The sequence below is a fragment of the Colletotrichum acutatum genome (assembly GCF_030867785.1).
Source record: "Colletotrichum acutatum strain CBS 112980 chromosome Unknown BDZ83scaffold_83, whole genome shotgun sequence".
NCBI lineage: Eukaryota > Fungi > Ascomycota > Sordariomycetes > Glomerellales > Glomerellaceae > Colletotrichum > Colletotrichum acutatum.
Genome location: NW_026849077.1, coordinates 123,123 through 148,583, shown reverse-complemented (window position 1 = coordinate 148,583; position 25,461 = coordinate 123,123). Strand labels below are relative to the sequence as shown.

At 54.3% G+C, this 25,461-nt stretch overlaps 6 protein-coding genes across 6 annotated transcripts; 4 read left to right on the top strand and 2 right to left on the bottom strand.

The window, feature by feature from the left end:
* Positions 1 to 296: 296 nt before the first annotated feature.
* Positions 297 to 1,306, top strand: BDZ83DRAFT_629907 (Snf7 family). Its single transcript, XM_060508786.1, has one exon. It carries the CDS (start codon positions 488 to 490, stop codon positions 1,121 to 1,123), a length of 636 nt encoding a protein of 211 aa, XP_060362276.1. The 5' UTR covers positions 297 to 487; the 3' UTR covers positions 1,124 to 1,306.
* A 131-nt stretch (positions 1,307 to 1,437) lies between these two features.
* Positions 1,438 to 4,545, bottom strand: BDZ83DRAFT_583502 (F-box/WD repeat domain-containing protein 1A; the record flags this gene model as incomplete). The annotated part of the gene is made up of 2 exons (XM_060505669.1): positions 1,438 to 4,274; positions 4,383 to 4,545. The coding sequence occupies 2 exons, from the start codon at positions 4,543 to 4,545 to the stop codon at positions 1,438 to 1,440; spliced, it is 3,000 nt and encodes a 999-aa protein (XP_060362275.1).
* A 6,582-nt stretch (positions 4,546 to 11,127) lies between these two features.
* On the top strand, positions 11,128 to 11,579 carry BDZ83DRAFT_629901 (uncharacterized protein; the record flags this gene model as incomplete). The annotated part of the gene is made up of 1 exon (XM_060508785.1): positions 11,128 to 11,579. The coding sequence occupies one exon, from the start codon at positions 11,131 to 11,133 to the stop codon at positions 11,410 to 11,412; it is 282 nt and encodes a 93-aa protein (XP_060362274.1). The 3' UTR covers positions 11,413 to 11,579.
* Positions 11,580 to 13,268: 1,689 nt separating this feature from the next.
* On the top strand, positions 13,269 to 16,523 carry BDZ83DRAFT_583493 (CDC24 calponin; the record flags this gene model as incomplete). Its single annotated transcript, XM_060505666.1, has 4 exons — positions 13,269 to 13,847; positions 13,947 to 14,732; positions 14,793 to 14,979; positions 15,034 to 16,523. 4 exons carry the CDS (start codon positions 13,269 to 13,271, stop codon positions 16,521 to 16,523), a joined length of 3,042 nt encoding a protein of 1,013 aa, XP_060362273.1.
* Positions 16,524 to 19,665: 3,142 nt separating this feature from the next.
* BDZ83DRAFT_754579 (CHCH domain-containing protein) lies at positions 19,666 to 20,113 on the bottom strand (the record flags this gene model as incomplete). Its single annotated transcript, XM_060514491.1, has 2 exons — positions 19,666 to 19,832; positions 20,008 to 20,113. 2 exons carry the CDS (start codon positions 20,111 to 20,113, stop codon positions 19,666 to 19,668), a joined length of 273 nt encoding a protein of 90 aa, XP_060362272.1.
* Positions 20,114 to 21,125: 1,012 nt separating this feature from the next.
* Positions 21,126 to 24,915, top strand: BDZ83DRAFT_583514 (uncharacterized protein; the record flags this gene model as incomplete). The annotated part of the gene is made up of 2 exons (XM_060505671.1): positions 21,126 to 21,946; positions 22,005 to 24,915. 2 exons carry the CDS (start codon positions 21,126 to 21,128, stop codon positions 24,913 to 24,915), a joined length of 3,732 nt encoding a protein of 1,243 aa, XP_060362271.1.
* Between the last annotated feature and the right edge of the window lie 546 nt (positions 24,916 to 25,461).

Genomic DNA, 25,461 nt, shown 5'->3' with positions numbered 1-25,461 from the left:
TTCGTCGACTCGAGTATTCCATCAACCAGCCACTTTTGTCCTGATCGCAAATGTTGATGAAAGTATCGAGGCCATCAGACATCCAAAGATCTTTGGAAAGCGGAAATTCAATGTTCACTGCCTCCGCCAAGCCGGACATGGCAGAGAGCATCCTCGCGTACGCTATTCCGAGGTCCACATTCGCGCAGACGGGATCGTAACCAAGCCTCTCGGAGCGTCGGCCTTACATTTCTCCCTTGCGACTTGTACCTCAGCGGGGCCAGCCCAACCACCCGCAACCATCATCCCGACCGCGGGGTCCTATCGATAACCGTCACCCAGCTTCATCACCACGCAACGTCATCCAGGCAACGACACAAACGCCAACCAAACCCCAAACATCCTCACAACCTCCTCACCAGGTCCACCACACCTGCTCTTCAACACCCCAAGAGACATACATACCCTCCCTCACGAACCTCAGCGACAACACAAAACACCCGCAACCATGAACCGCCTCTTCGGCGCAGCGCCCAAGGGCCCAAAACCAACCCTAAACAGCGCAATTACAAACATCGACGACCGCATCTCCTCAATCGACGTAAAACTCTCCGCCCTCACCGCAGAACTGAACACCTACCAACAAAAACTCTCCAAAATGCGCGACGGCCCGGGAAAAAACGCAATCAAGCAAAAGGCCCTCAAAGTCCTCCAGCGCCGCAAAATGTACGAGTCCCAGCGCGACCAGCTCCAGTCCCAGGTCTGGAACATGGAGCAGGCGCAGACGATGCAGGATAACCTCAAAAATACCATGGCTACCGTCGACGCGCTCAAGACTACAAACAAGGAATTGAAGAAGCAGTATGGGAAAGTGGATATCGACAAGATTGAGAGGTTGCAGGATGAGATGGCGGATTTGATGGATATTGGGAATGATATCCAGGAGAGTTTGGCGAGGTCATATGATGTGCCTGAAGATGTGGACGAGGCGGAGTTGGATGCCGAGTTGGAGGCGCTGGGAATGGAGGCTGAGCTGGAGCCCGAGATGGGCGCCATGCCGAGTTTCTTGCAGGAGGAGTTGCCCGAGTTTGTGGACGAGGAGCCGGCCAAGGAAGGTGCCAAGCTCAAGGAGGCTGCTGGCTAAGGTGCGCGTAGAGTGTCGTACAGGAAAGGAAAGGAAAGGAGATCAGGACTAGATGAGAGAGCGACGGCGAGCTTTTGGAGAGTTTCGGATTGTTCTCGGCGTAATGGCATACCTCATATCCACTTCGTTACAAGCATCAGGCACAGTGGTTATTCATGTTCACAACTCGAATTGACTTCTTATTGTTCCGAAACTCCTCTTCTTCCCAAAAATGAAACCAATGAGCCCTCCCTCTGCCGATACGATTCGCTATGCCAGTGAGATGCTGCTGCTGCTACCACTACTGCTACTCCAACACACCACATCGTCCGCCTCTATTCCACGGTCCCAAAGAACCGCGCAACTTCCTCTAGCTCCGGGTCGTTATTGCAAAAGTCCCAGCCCACAATGACACTCGTCTGACTACAACAAATGATCCTGCGGGCATCGTATTGCAACTTGAACACCCTTGCCGGGCCGTTGTCGCCGTTGGCAATGTGCGGGTGGTGCGCCGCGTCCGGAACAGGGTTTTGCGCACCTTGTACCGGCACCGGCGTCGCCTGAGTCTGGATAGGTGCTCCCGGCTGCGTCGGCTGTGCTTGATTCTGAGCTTGTCCCTGGATGTGCAAATGTCCTTGCACCTGGGGCGTCGCAGGCCCGGCGGCAGGTGGAGCAGCGGCGGCAGCGGCAGCAGCTTCTTGCTCTTGAGCCTGTCGCTGTCGCAGAACTTCCATATGAAATCTGGCAAGAGTCGGCTGCTGGATCTGTGTGCTTGACGACGGGGCGAATCCATTCAAGGGTGGCAGCGATGGCGGATCAATCGTTTGCGCCTCGCGGTTCGCTACGAGGCGGCGCGACTGATTGAGTTGCGTCTCCAAAAGGGCAGCATTGAGTACATTGCGGAGGTCGGCTCTGATGCGCGGGTTTGGTTCTCTGCCAATGGCAGCCTGAATGTGTGAATTGTACACCAACATCGTCGGGTAATGGTGCAAAGCCTGGCGCAGCTGCGTCGGTCCCCGAGGCACAACAGTGTCAATCAGGTTCATGAAAGCCTGGGCCGAATCGGGCGTGATGGTGGCAATAATGGGATTGTCGACGATCGTCCGAGGAGATCCGGTGGACGAGGAGGATCCCCGAGTGCCGCGGGCGGTGGAGGGGGAGCCCGACTCCAAGTTTGCCAGCATCTCTTGTGCGGTGAGCTGCGAGGCCGCTCTCGCCGCAGCTTGAGCTTGACTTTGGGCTGCTGCGGCTCCCTCTTCCTGACGCAGGTGTTGCGTGTCCTTCCAAACGCCCTCCTTATCACGGCGCCAGATGATGATGCTCTGGTCGTAGGATCCAGACACGATGCGAGCGTACTTGCCACCGCCGCCACCGGGAGGCAGAATGGCACCGTACGCCGTAATGTCCTCCGGTCGCTGACTACCCGCGTTACGGGCCTGGGCACGACCACGGCGACTGCCATGGTCGTTAAAGGGGCTGACGACTCCATCAGCTACGGCCTTGAAGTAGATCTCGTCAATCCTCTTGGCCTCAGCCTTATCCTCTTCAGCGCTGTAAGGAAGATCGCCGAAACCAGCCTGGACCGTTCGCACAAGGTTGGTGTGCGCGCGCAGACTGGCGACTTCAAGACCCGTGAACCTGTCAAACACCTTTACCTCGTTGTCACTGCTGCCACTAACAATCCTCCGACCGTCGTACTGCACGCAGGCAATGCCCTTGCTATGGCCAACCACTGTCCGGATACAGACCTGCTTGGTCCAGTCCCAGACCTTGATGTTTCTGTCACCGCTGGCTGACACCACTTCGTTGCCATGGATCTGAACGGCATTGACAGCCGCGCCATGGCCGTCCAGAGAACCAATCAGGCTATACGCAGGCTTGAGGGGCAAGTCGTCCATAGGGTTGCCGTATCCGTAGTCTCTGACGCGTTTCGGGGCGTTGAAGACGACATCGCCGTCACCGTAGCCCGGATCACCGTACTTGAGCGGACGACGGTTGAAAATCTTGATGGTCTTGTCCTTTGAGCATGTGACCAAAATCCTCTTGTCGAATTTGATGTTGAGAACCGACTCAGAGTGGGCATTCTTGAGCCTTTGAATCATTTGTCCTGTTGAAAACTTCCACAGGATGACGTTGGAGTCACTGCTTCCAGAGACAATCAGATCTTCGTCCTTGTCCGCATCGAATTGCAAGCAGAGCACAGATCCAGTGTGACCTTCCAGAGGCGGCCTCAACAATCGCTGGGTGTGCAGACTCCAGATACGAAGCGTCTTGTCACGGCTACCGCTGACAAGGTATTCGCTGTCGAATTGCAGACTGTATATGCACTCTTGGTGACCCTCTTGTGGATGATCTGGATGGGGCAGCTGGAAGTTGGTAAACTTTCCAAGCTCCCAGTTCTGCTCCAGTCGGTAGCGCATCGTGTATAGATACTTCCAGTCGAGCCTGTACCGTCGGCTAGGTGCGTCCCAGGACCAGAGTGACGACCGCGAGATTCTTCCGAGTGCGTCGGTGGACATCATGAGCGGTAGCGAGTCTTCCTTGACGAGAGCAGCCCGTAGCATGGGCGACGCCTTACCCTTGCCCTTGGTGTCAAGACTGAAATTTCTCTCTGCGCTCCGACGATTGGACCCCGACGCTGACCTGTCCAGATCCATCTCTCCATGTTGCGGCGTAGCTGAACTCCTCGAGAAACCGAATGACGAGGCAGGGCTGCCAAAGATGCTGTTACCCATGATGGAGTTCATCGAATCTTCCCTGGTAACCGAAGCCCCGGCGTCCGTCATCTCGAGATCGTTGTCTTCGGATATCGCGCGCTTCTTGTGCGTGTGGCCGTCCTCGCATGATCGAACCCTGTGGAGGGAGCTGGGGGATTGGTTCTGGGGTTTGTTCGCATCTTCTTCCCACTTGTTGACTTCCGAGTAGATGGCCTTCCAGCCCTCCATGTTGTACAGCTTCTCCCATAGCTTGCGGTCGAGGGCCAGCTCGTGCCAGGCGTGGCAAGCCTTGGCGACGTTGATGAGAGAGAGGGGATCGAGGTATCCGAGAATCTTCAGGCAAACTTCTGTCGGCAAGTAGTGAACAAAGTTGATGTACATGCGAGGGTGTAGACGCTGGACGATTTCGACGATGGTCGAAGTGGGTAGCTGGTCGAGAAGGGCTATAGCAAGCTCTGTTCATTTGGCCAAGTAACGTGTCAGTCGGTTTCCCGAAGATTACAAACAAGTAGAGCAAATGCCTGCCCTGCTGCAGCTGCACCAGAGGGCCAAGGTCAACGTACCAGTCTTTTCAGAGGTGGACAGGCCGGGGAGATGCTGGGAGAGCCAGGCGGGCAGGTCTGCGGGTGGACGCGAGGCCGAGACATCCTGAGTACCGCTGAAGCTGGGGTTCAGAGGGTCTTCGGAGTAGCCCTCGTCGGGCTGTTGTGAGGTAAAGGCAGACATGTCTTGCGAGAGTGTGTGGTTCGGGAGGTTATAGAGATGTCGCGCAGGACTTGGTCTCTACGGCTCTTCTCTAATGGTAAGGTATGCGCAGTCGCGGGCCATGCGGGCGAGGGGCCGAAGGGGTTCGTGCTCGGTCGCGGGGTGGATTATGGTCGATTGGCTTCTCTAGAAGGCTTCGTGCGTGTCGTCGTTGTCGTCTTGGTCGAGGGGGTGCGGCGGGAGAGAGGCAGATGAGACTATGGGCGGACTGATATCCAGGAGAACCTTTGGGCGACGTGATGCAAGGCGGCTAAGGTTCCTTTGATGGGCGTGGTTACGTATTGGTGGTGATGCAATGGTAGTGTAGAATGTTGTCTTAGTTCTGTCGCATCCAGAAAATAAAGCAAGGAATGGGTGCGGCTTGAAAACTACGAATGTCGATGCAACAGCAGAGCAAGCAGGCAAGGAGAAGGGGAGATGGGACAGGGTGTGGGGTGGGAAAACGGTGGGATTGAGATTTGGGATTGAGATGGAGAGTTGGATTGGGGAAGGGAAGGGTTGGTAGGATGATGTTGAACGGTTCTGGATGTTTGGATGTTTGGATGCTAGGCTGACCGGGGGCGGCACGGCGGGTGGAAATGCAGCGGGAGCGCTTGGCCGTTGTTGGTTGAAGAGGCCTGGATGCCGTGAGGTAAGCAGGCAGGGCAATAATCACAAATGCAGGTAAGCAATCCAGACCTGCCCGATAAGTAGGTGACAGTTCAGGTGAGCAAGGTGAAGACAAGACAAGACAAGGCAAGGCAAAGACAAGGCAGCGGAAGGCGGAAGACGAGATGCGGCGGCGGCGGCGGCGCGCGGGCGGGCGGTAAGGAGAACCTAAGCTAAGTTCCTTACGCAGTAAAAGCCAAGTGGGTACTGGGTGGGGATTGCTTTGGAGCCTGGAAAGCCTGTTTTTGGGTCCCTTGGAATCACCTCAACCTGAGCAATTGGTGATTGGGAAAGCAGGAGAGGGGAAAGGAGGGAACCACAGATCACGGGAACATGGGAACACAGGGCCACAACAAGTTGACCGCTGAGCAACTTTGGTACTACACACACGGATCCACGGATACCTCATGCAAACGACTTTCGGTAGACACAGAGAGAGAGAGCGGAGGTGGCGGGATGGGATGGGGATGATGGAGCAATAATAGACGGGTCCGGCGATTACCACTTTTCCCTGTTCTCGTGTCTTAAAGCATCACTCCTCACTCTTTTATTGCCATACGCAGTCACATATAGTCTCCTTGTCTGTGAATATCTGTTGATCAGAGCAATTGACCAATATCATCGTCGTATCCCATCCCCTCATCCCCTCATCATCCTCTCACGATGCCCACCTCCAACCTCTCATCCTCTTCTCCCCATCTGCTCCCTCTTATATCCATACTGAGTGTGGACGCCAGACCAAGTCAGTGAAAAGAGGTGTGGACATTCAACAGACAAAGTAGGCAAGGACCGGCAGGCAAAAATAAGCCGCAAGAACAAGGGGGCCCAAAACAATGCGGAGCGACCACCGGCCGCGGGAGTCTGCCGCCACGTCCGTCCACCGCCCGCATTCCACTCGCTCTCACTCTGCATTCCTTCTGTAACCTATCCAGGCTCTCTAGGGTGCGGGTGCGGTTTTATGTTAAGGTCAGGCCATACGCCGAAGCCGCCGCCACTCTCCTACGGCAGATTCCTCCGAACGCCTCCGGGGAAGGAGACGGGCTTCCGGGAAGAATGCGAGAAGAAGCTCAAGGTAATGAAACATCATTCAATGATCTCACTCCCATCTACTTCCAAGTTGCCATCCTTTTCAAATTTCAACGTCCCTCCCTTCCCGCTTGTGCCTGCCGCCTCACTGCACGAAATACATACAGGATACAGTAGACTTTGTAGAAGACCCGCAAATGAGCAGCAACGGGTGGCAAAAACGCGGGAGGGGCTTGGGTGGAGCGTACGGGCAGAAAGCAAGATTCAATGGTGAAAAAGACCTCAGCTTCAAGCTCATGGAAACTTCTAGGTTGACATGACACTGATGATTGGGCAAAAGTGTGGTGTGACGCATGTGTGCATGTCCAGATTTAGACATGCCCGCTGCCGGCCGACGACTTGTCCTGCATCTTGGTACATCCTCACGAACGCAGAGTGAGATCTTGTCACCGGGAGTTCAGGATTCTGAGATACTCACACACTACGCAATATGTGGGACATATCTACATCTCACAAATGCTCACAAATCCGAGGCTAGACATGAATCTGATCTCATTCTACATTAACGTGCCTGAGAAATAAGTCACCGTAAGCACCCGTCCATATCATGAGCTGTGGCGTTCCTCAACGGCGTATACCTCACACCCGCAGATACACCTTCCTTCCCAATTTAAGCTCGCAACTCAATCCCTAAAGTTTATAATTTCTTTCTCTCAGTGTGAATCCCTCTTTGTTTTGCTTGCTTACCTACCTGCATATAAATAACATTTACGATTCCCGTCCCCATCGGCGTCGACTTCTCCATCGGACAGCAAAACCCATGTTCCCTCATTCAGTCACCCTCCCATCGAGCTGCCGAGACTGGTCCGGTTCATCGCAACATGAATTGCTGATCATGTGCCCAGACCCGGCTTTAGCTCTGAGGTTTCTTGTATGTTGCCTTCAAAGTTGTTTCTATGCGTCTTGGCTTTCATCACTGGCCGGTGGCATAGAACGCTTTTCTGATACTGGCCCTTTTTCACTTGCCCAAGGCCGGACGTACTTAGTCTTCACTGTCTCATCCTTCACAACTCAACTGGTTTCAAAGAGTAGAGAAGACAAGTCAGGCAAATCCTATCGCCACACACCTCCATGGTTCCCCTTGCGCCTAAGAGTTGCTGTCGAGAGGGCCGAAAAAAAGAAAAGGCCGCATGATAAGTCACACGTACCTGTCACTGACACGTGTACGGCGCAGATCGGCGGCGGCGAACATTCCGCCCTGATCAATAGTTTCCCCCTTCCTCTTCTCTCATTCGCAACCTGAAATGGCCAATTCTCGGGCCTACCACGAAAGTTAGTGGATATGATCGCTCTGCCGATTCGGCTGGCACTTCAGCCATGAGTCTGCGTCAGTTGCTTCCGCCCTTCCCGGTGAGCCTCCGAATAGTGACAACGCCCGGTCTGGGTACCCGCATGACTGCGCCTACCTCTCAGATACTGGAAGCGCGGCAAGGACCTCAAGAAGTTCACTTGAACAAATCCGAGGGATCCCTCATCGTGATCTTTTGGGGACTCTCCTGGCCGTTGCAGGGCGAGTACGAATAGAGGCAGCGGGAACGACGTCGCAAATGGCAGAAAACTCCAATCAGGAGGCCGACTTGGCTTCAGTGACTTTCCCATTCGCCCGCGGTCATGTCGCACGAAACTTTCCTTGTGCGCGCGCTGTTCGGAGCTGACCTTGCTATTCTCCAGAAAACCCCCGGGTAGGTTTCTTGGGTGTTCGCCTCTTCTGCACTTCATCCCGGGACTCCCTTCTCTGGATGCTCGCCTCTGAAGGGGATATGACGTTCTTTCTCTATTATAGATTGCTCAAATGAGTACAGGCGTGTCATTGCCAGGCGTATCGAGTCGCGCACATGATCACGAGGCGAGCCGACAATCAGATTGTTTCTCGAACTGCGATGAGTCAAGGCATGCGACATCCGTAGGTAGGAGCACACTGTGCTCTGGATGAGTGCTCTCAGAATGGAATGCCTCTTTGTGACAACGAACAATCAGAACAAGGCGAAATAACCCCCGACCTCCGTCAATCCAGCGAGTTAAAAACCGGCCTAAAGTGATTTTCCGGGGTACTTCGGCTTTTGCTTGGATCCACCACGAGTCCTACGGTCCCTATTCGTATCCGTAAGGTCTAGTCCTACCAATTAAGGGATAGGCCGCAATAGATGCCGTGGTTTGCGTGGGTGCATGCACGAGAGATTTGTCCCGACAGACTATCCCCAGTTTGTCCGTCCTTTGTGAGCCTCAGCCCAATCATGACATCTTGGCGTCCTCCGCAAAATGCCATTGGTGAAAAATCCTCTGCTGTCACTGATTCCCAGCTGTCTTTGTGTTGTCTCGCCCTCAAACAATGTTCTGGAGGAAAACAAACAACGGGCAAAGACCGGGTGCCGCGGCTGATCTCCCTGCTCTTTGGCAGCATCTGCTAAACTGCGAACGGCATAAACTGTGCAGCTCAGGCGCATCGCTTCGATCTTGAGCTATCCAGCGGCCGCCGAGTCTTAACCAGGCCGTCTTGAGACGGGGCCGGTATTCATCATCAAGCCACCGAAAACGCCTCTCGCTCCGAGCAGCTCGCACCACCGCCCCAGCCCAGACCGCCCAGCCCGAGAGTGAGACGCACCGTTGAAGCCTCCAAGCCTGGGGCTGAGGTGGCCAGCTGCGATACTGGGCTTGCATAGGTGTATTTCTTTTTGGCAGGGTATGCACATGGGAAGAAACAAGGACGAGCGCCATGTTTGATATCGACAGCTCATTCCACAAAGCAGCAGAGGCACGAAAGGTAATTTGGAGCACATTGCAGCGCATCTTGAAGGGCGAAGGAACTTGCCGGGGCGCTCTTCGTTCGGAGTGGATTCCGCTCGCCTTCCTGGAGGCTGGCCGTCGTGACCCATGTCGGCCATTCCTTGTAAGGCGTTGGTTGAGTGGTCTAGAAATCCCCAAAATAATTCGTCATGTGAGGCTCCCGTTGTTTCCTAGGCCTTGTGGGACAGCCTACCAGATGCATGAAGATGGTGTTTCAACGTCTTTGACGTGTTTTGGTCAGCCTATGGAGGGTGGCTTACCGGGACCTGATCCGCGGTTCTGGATTGGTACCCAGCCAGGACTTGGTTCACAGGGAATTAGGTTTTGTGGCCATGGAGCTAGACATGACGGTATGCCCTTTAACGGGCGGTCGGTAGCCGTGTGCCCGGATAGACTGACAGCGACAATTGCATGGTGAACGTCGTCCTTGATAGCGGCGAGTAGGTGAAAGAAACCCTGAAGAGGCACGACAGCAGAGTCAGAAGAGACCAGGATGGCAGTGCGAGGCTGCACGGCGCATGTCCTGTCTGCGGCGTGAGAGCAGGGTAGTCCCGTGCATTGGAGCATCGAAACAACAGACGGATGGGAGACGCTCATGCGCTTGTCTGAGAACCCATCCACCGATATCGTCTGTGTCTGCCCTTGGGTGGATGAATCTGTCGGTCGGGCGGCTTAAAATGCTGACGGGCAGCATAGCACAGGGGTTTCTGGAGAGCGAGGGGACCATGTGTTTGTATTGCTCCTAGCAGCCGACAGCGCAAGATGTGGTCAAAGTCTGCTAAGAGAAGGCGCCTTGCAATATGTGCAGCAGGATATACGGCGGACGAGGGGGGGAAGGCCCGAAGAGTGCAGACACGACCGGATGGCTGTGCTTGAAGGCGCCTGGCGCATCGTTAGTTTCAATGTTGGGGGGAGACCAACTGTGATGAACAGACTGCGACTGCAACGGCAGTTGTCGATCGATGCAGGTCGGTCAGGCCTTGTTCGGGTCTTGGCCGAGATGGCGAGGCGCATCAAGGTCAGTTTATCGAATGCAACCCCCAAGATAGGGAATATGCAGCATCAAGTACGGACTGCGGAGGATGTGTGTAAAAGAGTTGGTCAGGATGTCTTTGCTCAGAGGGCACGAGGGGTCTTGGAGATTTTGGCTTCGAGAGCGCAGGAAGGAACCCTTCTTTTTTGGTGCCTTCCCATCCTTCCCCAGGTGTCTTATCGGAGCAGAGGCCGGTGCGTTAGCTAAGCCGAGACGTCTTATCTGTACGTTCTTAGGTACCTTATTTACAACCTTGAGTATTTGCCCGGCGGGAAGTCACTTGGGCTGTTGTTTCCAGATTCCCTCATTGTACCTCTATTATCGATCGATATTACTGTTAGTCTATCTTGACTGATTACCTAACACACCGAAATGCTCACCGTAATGATATTGCATCTCCACGTCTCTGACTGATTCTGACTGAGCAAAACAAATCATGTTGGGCGCAAGTGGCCTGAGGGGTTTGGACCAACATGTGGGCAGTCGGCTCATTGTGCAGAGCAACCATGGATCGATCTATCGATTTCTCCAGCGGGGGAACAAAGGGCCCGGCAGGCATGTCGTGCAACGAGTACCTTGCAGACGCGATGGGGTCATGGCAATCAACCCGACACCGGCTTGAAGGCGAGCATACGACTAACTGTGTAAATACAGATACTGGTTGATGCTTGTGATTTGCTTAAGACTGTCTGTAAACAGCCTAAGACAGCGTTGGATGACGGCTATTGTACGGTAGGGACTGCAGGGTGTTGGTCGAAACTTGATAGTGGATGGTGTACCTACCTTACATACCCGTCCCCAGGAAAGGCCCGTTTCCTCCATATGCTCGTCATCCAGGGCATAACAATGACAGCCGTCAGAAAACAAGACGCAGGATGCGGGACACGGGACGGGCAGAACGAAGGATGTGCTCAAAACCGTAATCAGCAATCATCCTCAATCCATATAATTTGAATAGTGAGTTTTCAGAAAATTGTGTATCATTGAGTCTGCCTATGCTGGATTCTGCCCCCGGTCTATCCGTACCCTCCATTACAAGTTTCCCCTATCTTTGTTCCATCAACCTTCTCGAACAATGCAGTGCCGGCCAAGTAGATTTACGGATGTGTCCAGGTCTTGTGTTCCTCTACCTCGTGCTCGAAAAATCCCCCTCCTCTTTGTCAGTCCGAGTGCCCTCCTTCTTGTATGCTTTGAGACTTGTCCACTCCTTGTCTCCAAGGATCTACGGTGTGGACGGTCGCTCTGTCCGTGATAGAGATCTCGATATTCCTGTATGATACTGTCGTTATTGAGAGCACAGATGCTGATTCCTGATAGAGGTCTTCCTGGCCAGTGACACACTCAAGATGCCCCCATTCCCATTCCAATCCATCATTCCCGCTCTACTTCCCCGTCGAGGCTTGCCCTGCAAATCGTATGTACGTACTCTTGCGCCTGAAGGCTGATGGGATCGTAGAACGTACCGGGCGCGCACCACGAGGGCAGGTTCAATCAATGGGAGACGTGAATCTGCCCACTGGGACGGAAGACCAAGCCCAATGCAGACTAGCGCAATCACCCGCTAATTTGAAACGCCCAAAACCTCCATCAGATCAATGCGGCCAACCTGAGGCCGCCCTTCCACCACAGTACCACGCAGTTGTACCTCCACTCCCACTTGTGCCTCTTTCTCTCTCTCTCTCTTTTCGCCGGGCGTCTCTACCTTCACCGTGGAAGGCTCAAAGGCTCAAAGGCTCAAAGGACGTGGATCCGAATCTGTCATCCTCAAACCTCTCAGCCCAACCAGCCCATTCCCACTCACACAACATCCGCCCACCACCATCCCACCATCCGTACCCATCCCCCCCTTGCTCGCGCTCCCAATACCTTACTCTAGGGGCCCAGGCAATAAGCAGAGCACGGTCGACGAGACACTGCACCACATTGGACCGCAACAGTAACTGGAGCTGGGGACTGGGGACTGGAAACCTGACCTGGCTGGCCGGACTTGACCCTTCCCAAGCACCCAAGCAAGTTGAAGCAACCACAGGAGTTCAGGCGCTTCCGCACTCTGTATCTTGAAGGTACGGATAGTCTCCCACCCCCCTCTGTCTTTGCCTTTGCGGCTTGCCTGTGCCTGTGCCTCTCGCCTTACCCCCTAAACTTTTGCTTTACTTCTCCCCATGCTGCCGTTCACTACCTAGTACCTAACCCAGCCCCCCTCCAGGTTGAATCAAGACACACCCTCATGCACGCCAACTGCATCAGCCTGCGTCCTGCAACAGCGTCCCCAAATCCAGCGACAACTCCAACCTCGACTTGCAATTCTCTGTCGGCAAACTAACACTCCTTAACCGACACCTCCAAACGACGTCCATTTCGCAATATCTCTTGGCCCACGAAGACTTGTTCGAGATACACGCTATCGCCCACCACTAGTGACACCTAATAGGAGGATCAAGGACCGGACAGGGGTCAAAAAGGCAACTCGTTTCGCCCCGATAGCCCGCATCGCTCCGCACCGCTCCGCAACTTCGACTCGTCGACTCGAAAAACAGACCCGCCCGACCAGCCCAACCTCCCTCCTCCACCGACTCTCGGCGCCGGCACTTCTGTCTCACACACACACACATACTGCCTTCTATCTCTCTCTCGCACACGCACACGCAAACCCCGTACACGAAGTCATCCCTATACCTCTTCGTTATCCGCCTGTTCCAAGCCCGGCAAAACACAAAGAGGGGGGCCCTATTCGATCATCACAAGGGGGGGAAATACTAGAGTCCGAACGCCCACCGCTCAAACCCCTTGTTCTCATTTTCGCCCACCAAGAACAAACCTACCCTTCTCCCGACGACGCTCATCGCCCACGAGAATCTTCCCCGACGCCCACCGCTACATTGTCGCTTCTCCGCCCAACCACCGATACTCCTGATCCCGAGTCCACTCGACCAGACCGACTCTCAAGAACCCCGGTGCCGAATGACGTGACCCTGGCTTCGACATAGGACCAGGAACCGCTTCATCGATCCTCCACCGCCTCGCCCCTCGGTCCTCGCACGATCCCCGACCCTCTTCGTTGTCGTCGTCGTTGTCGTCGACCGTCGTGTCCTTACATCCTCTCCCCTCCATTCACCGGATGGGTTAGGACGTCATGGCTCATGCTCCTCTCCTAAGAACAAACACGGCTCCTGTATTCCAGCAATCCAACGGAATTGGCGGCCTACCCAATACCATGAGTAATGCGCCCCGCGCCAGCCAGCTTTCCGGCTCGACAGCGTACACATCCTCGGGCTCTCTCGCTTCCTTCAATAGCGCATCCACGGTGACGCCCCCGCAAAATGGAGGTCCCGTTCAGGCTACGGCCAACATCATCAACCAAAAGGCCGATGCCTCGCGGTCCCTTTACCAGATTTGCATGTCGTTGAAGCAGCGATTATCACAGGTACCTGGCTTCGACCCCTATCTGCAAGAGCTCGATCCCAACGACCCTGTTGAATCACTGTGGGCCCTGTTTCGCACCGGTTATCCGCTACTCGACATTTACAACGCCCTGCAACCAGAGAAGCCCCTCGAGATCGAAGGCGCAAACGCCAGTGCCAGCGACAGCAAAAAGGCAAAGATCGCCCTCTTCAAGTTCATTCAGGCGTGTCTAAAGGATTTGGGTATACCATCGGCGGAATGCTTCGTCATCAGCGACGTACTAGGAAATGATACTACCGGTTTTGTCAAGGTATGCGAAACGAATGGTGTCCCTCCCTCACGGTGACTCGGCCCCTCGATCACTATCAACCGTCTAGATTAAGAATGACCAAATCTGACCTTGTCTTAGACCACTCAAGTTGTCAACTATGTTCTCGACATCGCTGAGCAACGGGGCCTCTTGTTGCAGCTCCAGCCTTACCCCGAAGACGACCTTCCTATGGAACCAGGCTCCAAGCTGAGCTACCGGGATCACATCGTGAAGGAACTGGTAGACACGGAGCGGAAATACGTCCAAGATTTGGAGAATCTTTACGACCTGAAAAGTAGCTTGGAAACCAAGGGAATTATTACTGGCGACACCATCCATCAGATCTTCCTCAACATCAACGCTATCCTGGATTTCCAGCGCCGATTCCTGATCCGCGTCGAGACGACAAACTCCATGCCCAAGACTGTACAGCATTGGGGTGCTCCGTTCGTCACCTACGAAGATGCTTTCGACATCTACCGTCCCTTCATCGCCAACCAGCGCAAAGCAGCCCAAGTCGCCAATCAAGTCTTTGACCAGATAAAAGCCAGCGGGCATCCCGTGGCCGCAGACTTCAACACCTTGGACGGTTTCCTCCTTAAGCCTATGCAGCGTCTCGTCAAATACCCTTTGTTGTTGAAGGACTTGATGAAAAAGAGCGAGGACGAAGATATTAAGGCTGACCTGGCAGGCGGTATTGAGTCCGCCGAACGAGTCCTCTCAAAGGCCAACGAAGAAGTCAACCGAGATCTCTTGGACGAGGCTTTGGACGACTTGCGGAACCGTGTCGACGACTGGAAGAATCATCGTGTGGAGCAGTTTGGCAGGCTGCTGATGCACGGTGTTTACACTGTCGTCACAGGGAAGAGCGAGCAAGAAAAGGACGTAAGTATCGCATCGCAAGAAAGTAATCCTCCCACCAAGACCAAACACTGATTTTCGTAGTACGAGATTTACCTCTTCGAATGCATACTACTCTGCTGCAAGGAAATTTCGGCGAACAAGAGCAGGGACAAGAAGGACAAGACTAGGTCTACCGGACCCAAGATCAGGAACAAGAATGCGAGACTTCAGTTGAAGGGCAGAATCTTCATGACGAACGTTACTGACATCGTCTCCCTCGCGAAGCCTGGTATGGGAGGGAATCAACCCTAGTCCTCGAGCCTCGATTGCTAACAACCCACAGGATCTTATATCGTCCAAATCTGGTGGAAAGGTGACCCTGGTGTGGAGAACTTCATGATCAAGTACACCAACGAGGAGCAGATGAAGAAATGGGCAGTTGCTCTTGAGGCGCAACGTAAGGAGAACACGCCTAATAAATCTGCTACGAGTCCCGATTCGGCGGCACCCGACTTTGCCTGGACACGCGAAAATGCTGGCAAACTCGAGAACCCGTATCTTAACCAGCAAGACGATGACGATGACGAAGAACTGTGGCCACCGGCCTCTGCCCCTGCCCAGTTCCCCATGCCGACTCAGTCTACAGGAGGCAGCATGTTGCCTCGCAACGCATCGAGCACAAGCTTGCGGCAACGCGCCGCAACTAACGAGAGCCTTGCTGGTATGGTGAGGGCTCCGCCCCCTAGATTCCCTCTCCCGCAACCACCAGCGCCTCTCAGTCTTTCGACACAGGTGCCTGCTCCGGGTGCCTCTTCACCTGGGGCCCGCGGCGGCGACTCTTACTTTTCACCCGTAGCCGATTCGCCTGTTTCCTCACGCACGAGTACCGCCAGCAACATGTTCCCTAATCCAGGATACCAATTCCCCAAGTCACTGACCCCTCAGCCTGGGTGGGAAGATCCCAATCAGAGATACACGGCCCCGGCGATGCCTCGAGCCCCCTCAAGGGACGGTTCATCGCAGCACAGGAATCCTCGCGGACCGTCTTTGCCGGCAATGGCCTCCAACAGCCAGAGTGCGGCACAGCAGCAGCGCAGCAGATCCTACAGCACTCCCGATATTAACGCTCCCGGAAATATCCGTCGTACTCAAGGGGGCACTCCTGTTCCGGCGGTGCCTGGTATCCCGGCGCACCTGCACCCGGCCCACGACCAGAATATCCCGCGGTCGCAGACCGGCTCGCCCAGGGTAAACGACGTTCCTATCAGGTCAAACACGCAGAGTCCAGGCGCTCAGCGCGAACGCCAGTACGGCCACCAGCAATCTGGAAGCTACGGTGGCACCATGTCACAGTTCCCTGCTCAGCCAATCTACCCCCGCCAGGGAACGCCGAACTCTGTTCATGACCGGCAGCTTAGCATCGACGCGGCTGCGTCTATGAACGCGATGTTGTCTCCTCCTCTTGGCACTGGCGGAATCAGCGGATCTCAGTCCAACCCGCTTGCCAGCCCCGACTTGCCGATCCCCACGCAGTTGAAGGTGAAGGTGAACTTTGTTGACAGCGGCAATTACGTCACCCTGGTTGTTGCATTCAACATCACATACCAGTCCTTGATTGACCGGATCGACGCCAAACTTGCGCGGTTCACCAACAGCAGTATTAGCAAGGGCATGCTCAAGCTCCGATACCAGGACGAGGATGGCGACTTTGTCACTATTGCTAGTGACGATGACATTCAGATCGCCTTTATCGAATGGCGCGAGGGAGCTCGCGCCACTGCGCCAGGAGGAGTCGGCGAGATCGAGCTGTTCTGCGTTGGGGAAACGGCCTGAGCGCCTCATTTCTATGTCGAAGTAGGTCTTTTGGGAGAACTTTGGGATATTCCCAGGCGCATCATACCCATATACCCACCGGGGGGCATTTCTTTGCATACATGGCGTCCGGAGCAGATTGTTTCACCTCATTTTTATACCTCTCAGCATCGCATCAACAAGCACGTGGCTGCTAGACTACCATACATTACGGGGCTCGTAGCGGCAGCCATTTGCGGTTAGGAAGCATTCGGACTCGCGCACGAGAATTTAGACGGTTCCATCATGACCACACATTTCCTTGCCCCTCAAGGACACGGCCCCCAAGCAGGGGTCGTATCCAGCGGCACTCATTCACCGGATCGCTCCTTTTCTTCTTTTGGAAATACTTGACATCAAACTACCATGGGTGACTCTGGGTGTTACTTGCACATGCCTCTCCGTGGGTTTTCGATATCGAACTCTACAGGGGCAGATACACCTGAGGCTCCCATCATTTCACTTTCACTTCTTCTCTTGGTTGATTACTCTCTCTGGGATGACTAACCCTACTTTCGATCGTTACGACTTTGATGATGGGGGACGAATTTTGATATCTGGCTTTTACCCTAAATGGTAGGGTGAGGTTTGGCTGGGTGGAGGCAATTGAGCTGCCATAGCCAGGAGGGATAAGAATGCCTGCCATCTCGCTCGCTACAGTTTGGGGATCGGGTTCTTGACTGGCGCTAGCTAAAGGTTATCCGAACAATGAACAGGCGTTACTGTTCCTTCATGACGATGTCTAGTGCCCCCCTTGCTTGGTGATGTCTGCGTACTGGTCTTGTTTTAGGTGTCTCTGAACCTGTGGGATGTGCAACTTTCGAGGTGTGATTTGATAAACTTCATGAAAGATGATGGTCCCACCTTCTGTGATACGCTCACTTCAGCGATTCTGGAGAAGAGCTATCTAGCTACATCCGTGGTGATTGTTGATTCTTGACCTGATTGTTTTCTCTTTTTTTTTCTACTAGGACTTGTTAGGAATCTGGCTCCTTTATCAGACGGAAGGCAATGTGACCAGACCTCGGTTCGGAATAATAGGAATGACTATGGTAGAGACAAGATATTGGCGTTCACAACGTTAAAGGAGACGGTCTTATTCTGCTGTCTGCGGACTACCTGAATCATGTACGGGGCAATTGGCTGGATGGAAACTATTTTGTGAGGCTATCTGAGTATTGCTGAGTACCTTATGATGGTGGTGGTCCGGGACTGAATAAATTAATCAAGCCGCCATTTAACCCTTGCACTATCTGCTTGAGATGATGCAAACAGAAAATTTCCGCAATCTTCTTCCCTCATTCGCGTCGTGGCTGATTACAGTCAACACGTGATCCATACTTTTGTTTTTAGATATTGTGTGGTGACGAGAGCGAAGAAGACTTGACCCAAATACTCTAACCTGTATGTACGTCAGAGATCTTGTAGGTAATGTGAACATACAAGAAAACAAGAATTGTACTCTCCATAGAGAATCAAGCAAAATGGTGCGCAAGAAATTGATCCTTTAGTAGCCGCGCACTGTACGCAATGAGTCCAATATATTCCCAATACCAGAGAACAATACAAGGAAGGAAGGTGAATACTGACCGCCCCTCCCGGGAACCGGACAACGCGCCCCTCAGTCATCCAGGGGATTCTGAGGAGGTTGAAGAGTATTTGACTTCTTCCTCCTTCATTCCTCTCACTCAAGTGATTCGGGTGAAGTTGGTCGAGGGGTTCACGGGGGAAGACCCGAGTGTGGATCTCAGTCCCCTTGACCATTAATCTGACGCTTGGGCTTTTTGTTCGATTCCTCATGGAGAATATTCTTTTTGTTATTTCTTCACTAAAGCCCTATGTGACCTCATTTATGGTGGTGGCTCGGAGGGAATTTCGTTGGGTCTCCTCTCCTCCCATTCCGCCTTCCGCAAAACCGATTTAATAGAATGTTGGTCGTCGACGGCTTCTGGCCACCTGACCTTCCTTCGCCGACCTGGAGAGGCAAGCAGACGTATCAATAACACCCCCAAAGTTGTTTCTGGGACGTAGCTGACTTGGTGTATGGCAAGAAGAAAGCTGAGCAGGGCTGATTCAACAATTGGGATTATGTATTAATTGTTGACACTAGCTCATTAAGGGCTTGGTTGCACATGTAGCATGAATGGTTTCTCATCTATGAAATGGACTAGTCAAAGTCTTCACTTTGTCAAGCAACGACATTGAGAAAGGAGCTAGATCCGGAGTGGACACCAGCCTCATGGCTATAGCGCCTACTCCATGTATCCTCGCCAAAGAGTCCTCCAGATCGAGATACTTTGGCAAAATACTGGTGTCGAAACTGAGGCTGTGATATCATACTCATAATATCAACGCAAGCAAACTTTGAATAATGGTATCAAGGCCCTCGCTGTACGTGTTCTAGCTGCTGCTATAGACGTGCAGGTAATCAGATGGGAACGGCAGGTTCTTAGGGAAGATGAAAATTCAATATCTTTCCTTACCAGTTTCCTACGTGTGATGCCCTCCGGGGTCTCTGGCGAGAATCACCTCGTTTGAGAGATCCACGGGACGTGGATATATGCACCTCAAATCGGGAACGAGGATTAGGAAATCCGAAGAAAATCTGCTCCGGCCATCTATCAGCTCAAGTTATATTCTACTGCTGGTCGTTTAGTTAGTTCTGCTTGGCGAGATGAAGTAAGGATGGCCGAAGACCGTCCTTTCATCAGATCGTCAGATCAGACCACAGATGAGGAAAAGTCTGAAGCAATTGAAATGTGATGGTAGCGAGTATTCTCTCATCCGCCGTATATGGTACATAGTATACAACATCGATCCTCTTGAACGCCTAATTCCGTGTGTAATAGCATGGTTGTACATCTCATATGCCCCTAGCTGTGCTCGGCTCACCACTTTCAGACGGATGGCACAGCCGCAACCAACCGAGTCACCCTCTGCTGTTGCCTCTACTTTTGCCCCGGTCGTTTCGACTCTCGTGAACGTGGCGCCGCTCCCCCTCGGGATACCTCGCGGTCTCTCCATGGAGCATGCCATTTTGAGAGGGGCATCATCTCCAAGTGGTCGCCCTCCATATTTGCAACAAGCTCGGTCTATGAGCTCTGTCTCCTCCCGCGCGACTGCTTTACTTGCCCTTGGAGTGGGGTATCATCTTGTCGTACATACGGCCGAGGTGGTAGTTGACGGTGGACGAAGGCTCCTTGGGCTTCTTGGGCTGGTCCATGCAGCCGCGCAGGGCGTTCTCGAGGGCGGCGCAGCCAGAGGTGTTGTAGCCTGCCGAGGCCCAGCATGCTGTGGGAGAATGAGTGTTAGTCCATGATGCGCAAGGGGTATGATGAAAACACTGCGTTATCGTCCGAGGTAGGGGGGGGGGGGCTCATCTAGTGACTGGGCAAGGCAATCCCATTAAGACAGAAGAAGATTCAAAAGGGAGGAATTGACGAGAAACCATGGTAGGTAGACTTACCAAGAACTGAGGTCATGACCTGCATGCAAGGCTGCTCTACCTTGCCGTTGGGGTTACGAACACGAAGGACCTTGACAGGCGGCAGGCGCATCGGTTTTTGCGGCATGATGGGCAATGTGTGCGTATGTCGACGGCTCGATTATGTCGTCGGCTCCTTGTTCAAGCTATACGCCTATCGTCGGATCGTCGGATTCGGTTGTCGAGTGGTGGATCTTTGCGTCCGTCGTCATACACCTCTACCAGGAAAGCCTCCCAATGCCTCACAAATGGACGCCATCGCGAAAGCTTTGATGCGGAGCCCCCAGGAACTTTTTTCGCCAATCACGTGTCTTCAGCCTCGTCAATCCCTTGTAAGCTTGCTGATTGGCCAAAATCGCGGTGTGGCGTCTGGATGGTGGGGTAAGACACGGTAGCGGACAGCCTGCCACCGTGCACAGCGCGCGCCTGGGATGCCCCCCAGAGCTCAACTGCAAGCGGCACTCCAGGTGTGTGAGGGCCTCGGGAGCTCCCGATTGGCTGCCTTGTCTCGAATGTAAACAAAGGGCGACCTCGAAAGCGTCCCTTTCTGCGTTGCCCGTTGCCAGCCCACCACACCGATTTTCACTTAATGGTCCCCTTCCTGCGCAATATCTGCCCTCCTACTCCCCCTTCCCGGTTCTCGATTTAGAAACCTGGAAGTACCTTGAACCTTTTTCCTTCTTTCCCCAATCCATCCTCCAATTCCCGCGCCCAGGAACCACAACCCAATCGCGACACAAGCCGATACCTCACCCAATTCAAGGTATCGTACTCTAACAATCACGACACAACCAACACTGCACTACAATCGTTGATCGGATTCTTTTGAGCCGTTTTCTGGCTATTCAATCCGGTGGTTGTTCTGCATCCCATATTCCTTCCCCCCTGCGCAGTCGCGCTTTGTTTATCTTCTTTTTTCGGCCCCCAAATCGCATCGCGCCTCCACGGCCACTTTTCCCACGATCACGTCCGAGAGCCTTCTCCGCGCCGCGTCGCATTGAAGCCATAGCTCCCGCGCTAGATCCCTCCAACACACTTTAACCTCGTCATTCGGTCATCTGGTCAATGTCTCGTAGTCGCCGCCACTACACGGATACGCGATGAATTTTCCAAAGTTAACCTTCAACCCGCCCTCGGGCAACCTCACACCCTCCCCTACCGCGCGCTCCTCCCGCGACCGCACCGCCAGCCCTAAGAGGGCGCCGGCCTGTTTCTCGAACCTTGAGCCCACCCAGGACCATACCGCTAATGTCGATATGGCCTTCTCTAACTTCGACTTCACCACGCCAACCAAGGGAGGCGCCGCGCCCGTTTCCGCCGCCACAACACAGCCTGCAAGATTCGCCCCAATGTCTCTTGCTTCGCCAGTCAAGAAGTTCAGCACAGCTGAGACCCCGAGACTGAAGGCCGGCGCTACGAGACTGTCAACGACAATGTCGTTGGATGCCCCGACCAAGACCCCATCCCCGAAGAAGGTGTCGTTTGCCGACGCCAGTTTCCAATCCTTGACTGCGTCGACTCCAAAGCTCGCTCGCAATCTCTCTCCAAAGTCGAGTCCTTCGAAGCCTGCCGTCTCCGACTACTCAGTCATGTCGATTACCTCTCCGACCGCATCCCTCGTCTCCAACGACCGGTCCCCTCGCAGCGATTCCGATCCGAATCAACAGCAGGCCGAGTCCGCGGCAGAGGAGGAGGGACATGAGGAGGAGGAGGAGGAGGAGGAGTCTCATACAAGCAGGAGGTCCGGCCGGTCGCCCTCAAGAGATGTAGAGGAGGCTGGCGGGTTCGAGTCCCCTTCAAAGCTCGACATCACCATGGCCGATATCACCATGGTTTCTGACTTCGCCCCGTCGCCTCAGAAGTCTAAGCAGCCGTACACGTTCGCCACCATCGAACTTTCGGAGACCGCCAAGGAGTTCTCGTACGTATGTCCCGTTTCCGATGTATTTATGCCACCTCACTGACTTGCTCCTTCACAGCGGCGCTTTCAACCCCGAGACCTACGCCGACTTTGATATCACGTCTGCGCTCGCCCCAGTGCCCAGCTTCGCCCGGCAACGAGCCCGTATTCCCCGCAAAAAGCAACGGAAGCCCAGGGGCATGGTGTTTGAGAAGGCCATCGCAAGAGAGGTCGCCGAGTCCCTCGCCATGGAAGAGCTCGAGGCCGCCGCCAGCTTCAGGCATATTGCCACGAAGGGCGGTCTGGCGTACGCCCTCTGCCCTCGCAAGAGGCAGAGGGTGGCCGAGCCCACGCCAGAGGACGACTCAGAGCCGTACTGGCTTGAGGACGTGGACGAAAGCGGCGTGATTAACATGATCGAAGCTCGCCGCGTCCTGCGCAACGACCTCAAGGCGCTCCCCACCGGCCCCTCTGTTCACGAACAGCGCCGCCAATACCACGAGGAGGTGGAGAAGTACGGCGAGCCCATCGTGCCGACCTGTGGGAAGAGGAACTATGACGGTGAGAAGAAGCGAGCCTATAACAATGGCCTGCTGACTCACACCATCATGGCGCCTCTTCTTGCGTTCCCGATGCCAGAGCTGAGCTTCGACTGGGTGCTCGAGACTGCCATTCGCGAGTCCAATAGAGTTCACGGTCGCGAGCAGCCCAAGCATCGTAACGTTAGGCAGCCCATTGCTATCTTTGGAGAGTCTGACTTCTCAGTCATTGAAGAAGAGGAGGAACCTCAAAGCCCAACCGCCAAGCTCCCCCACTTCCCGTCGACGGCGACACACCACTCCAGCTCAAGCCGAAAGACCAGGCTCGCTAGAGGCGCTGCCAATCTGGAGGCCAAACTTGCTACACTCCAATCAGTTGTGGAAGAAAGGTCACCTTCACCTTTGTCGTCCCCCATTCGACCTGGCTTCACCTTTACAATGCCCTCATTTGTATCGACTCTCGAGGTCACTGAGACGGACCACGAGGCAACTGAGGTTGAACACGAGGACGAGCCCGCTGCCGTCGAAGTCGCGAGTCCAATGGTCTTCTTCAAGAACCGCAGCGAGACTTCACCCTTCAAGAAGCGCAAGTCATTGCCTGCTGCGCGTCGCCTTTCCTTTTCCGCCCCTCTCCGCCGAGCATCTCTCCCTGCTGCCGGCTCTGCCCAGCTTCATGCGGTGCAGGATCTTCAAGATCCAGCATCCGCGTCGCTGGTGGGTGCTCCCGATTCGTCGGTTGAGCTCCACGCGGTGCAGAATCCCCTCGAGGTTGATTCAGCATCTGCGGCGGCTGCCCAAGCTACCCCAGACAGAACCCCGTCGCCGTCGCCTTCGCCTGTCGTTGTCGACGCAAGAGAGAACCCGGACATCTTTGGCTCCTTCCAGGACCACTCTGGATCCCCGATCCAGGCGCTCGCATCTCTTGCTCGCGTTTTTGAGGAGGCCAAGAAGACGAACATGGATGGAAAGGTCATTGTCAGCAGGGAAGGAGGCCGTCTGATTGTCCGATTTAAGGTTTCGGACGAACATGCTGCCCTCTTCGCCCAAGAGCAAGAACCCGTCGAAGAGCTTGTCAACGCTGTTGACTCTGCCACCGGGCCGGCCACCGCTACCGCGTTATCGCCTATTCGCCTAAACACCGAGGCAGATGATGAGAAGGAGACAGCAGAGGATGCCAAGGTCGAAGCGGAGGAAGAGGAGGTGGCCCATGTGCCTTCACGGGCGCCCTCCCCGGTTGAGGAAGACGACGATTCTATGGTCTTACTTAGGGAGTTTGTGACCAAACACAACGCTAGAAAAGCTGCTATGGCTACTCTCGCCGAGCCCGTCGAGCCCGCCGAACCCGTGGTTCTTTCTCCCACTCCAGTGGTTGAACCTGTTGCTGCACACTCTTCGCCTGACCCTCTTGCATCCGCTCCCATCCTCATGGCTGCAACTCCAGAGCGCAATCAAAGCATCTGGGCCGATACACCGGCGTTCTCCATCACGTCATCGGCAGATCGTTCTCGTTCCGCGAGAAGGGCATCTCCAGCTGTGTCGACCGGACGCCAGCCTCTTGGATCTCTCGATGTTAACAGCCCGAGCCCCAAGAAAGCCAAGCGCAAGGTTGATGAAGTTGACGAACGAGAGGCTTCGCCAGAGAAGCCGCAGCCGCCGAAGCGCCAGCGCAGAGCCAAGGCCGACATTCCGGATGCGAAGAAGGCCACAGGCAAGCCCAGCGACAAGTACGCCGATGAGGATGAAGTTGCTCCCGTAACGAATGTGCGCACCAGACGTCAGCTTGCCGTCGCGCGTGGGGAGGCTCCGGCAGTTACCAAAATCCCGGTCAGAAACAAGGGAATGAGTAACATTAGAGCTGGAGAGAAGGACCTTGCGGCTTTGACTCGCCAGAATACCCGCAACAATAAGGGAGATGCGATTTCTGCAGAGGAAATGCTCGAGGCGATCAAGACTGCGCCGCCCAAGATAGAAACTCGGGCGGCCGCTGCTGCTGCTAAGAAGAACAATAAGAGTGTTCAGTGGGCAGCGCAGTTGGCTAGAAGCCAGTCCGAAGACCCGTCTACGGCTCCAATCGACTCTGACGAGGCAAGCTCCAGCTCTGCTGAGCTCAGTCCCGACGAGGAGAAGCAGGTCGGAAAGGTGAGAAAGGCCAGAACTTCCACGAGCAAGATCGCTACGACCAAGGCTTCAACCGCCAAAGCTTCGACCTCCAAGGCTGCGACGACGAAGGTTGCGACGACGAAGGCTGCGACGTCCAAGACCGCGCCTGCCAAAGCGGCCGCAGCCAAGGCGACCAAAGCAAGCCAGTCCAAGTTGGCTACTGCCCCCAAGACGGAGGGTGCGAAGGTGTCGAAGACTGTGAAGAAGCCCACTGCCGCGGCAAAGAAGGAACTGGGCCTGAGTGCCAACGGTACTCCTGCCAAGCGCAGCGCTCGTACGGTAAAGAAGTAAAGATTCGCCGAGTGAAGACAGTTAGCTTCGCTGTTTGAAGGAAGGAATTATGGATGGAGGAATTGCATTGATGGGGGGAGGAACGAACGGCATTCGCATCGCATGGGGGATTTCAAAAGAAAAAGCATGGCTATGGGCGTTTGGAATTGTTTGATATTTTTTGTTGGTCTTTTTTTGACCTTTGTTTGCATCATGGCCGCCCGGCGAGGCGAGTGTTTCGATTCTTGTTCGATTTTTGTTCTATACCCTATTGCTTCGTTGCGGACAGAGGCGGAAGGGACTTTTATTATTATGAATGATGATGACGAACTAGAAATAGGTCGTGTTCCATATGTTTGTGATGTGCGCACCTTTTTCTTGGTTGTCTACTGACACACAGCATTCTGTCGCGAACGGTTCCCTCGACTCCGAACGTAGTGTTTAGCCTGCGATACCGTCGACCGGGAACCCGGATCATGGCCCAAACGGGTCAAGACCCTTATTCATTGTGCAGGGGGAAAAAGAGGGGTAGCAACGCAGACCATGCATGGCAATGCTCGTCCCAAG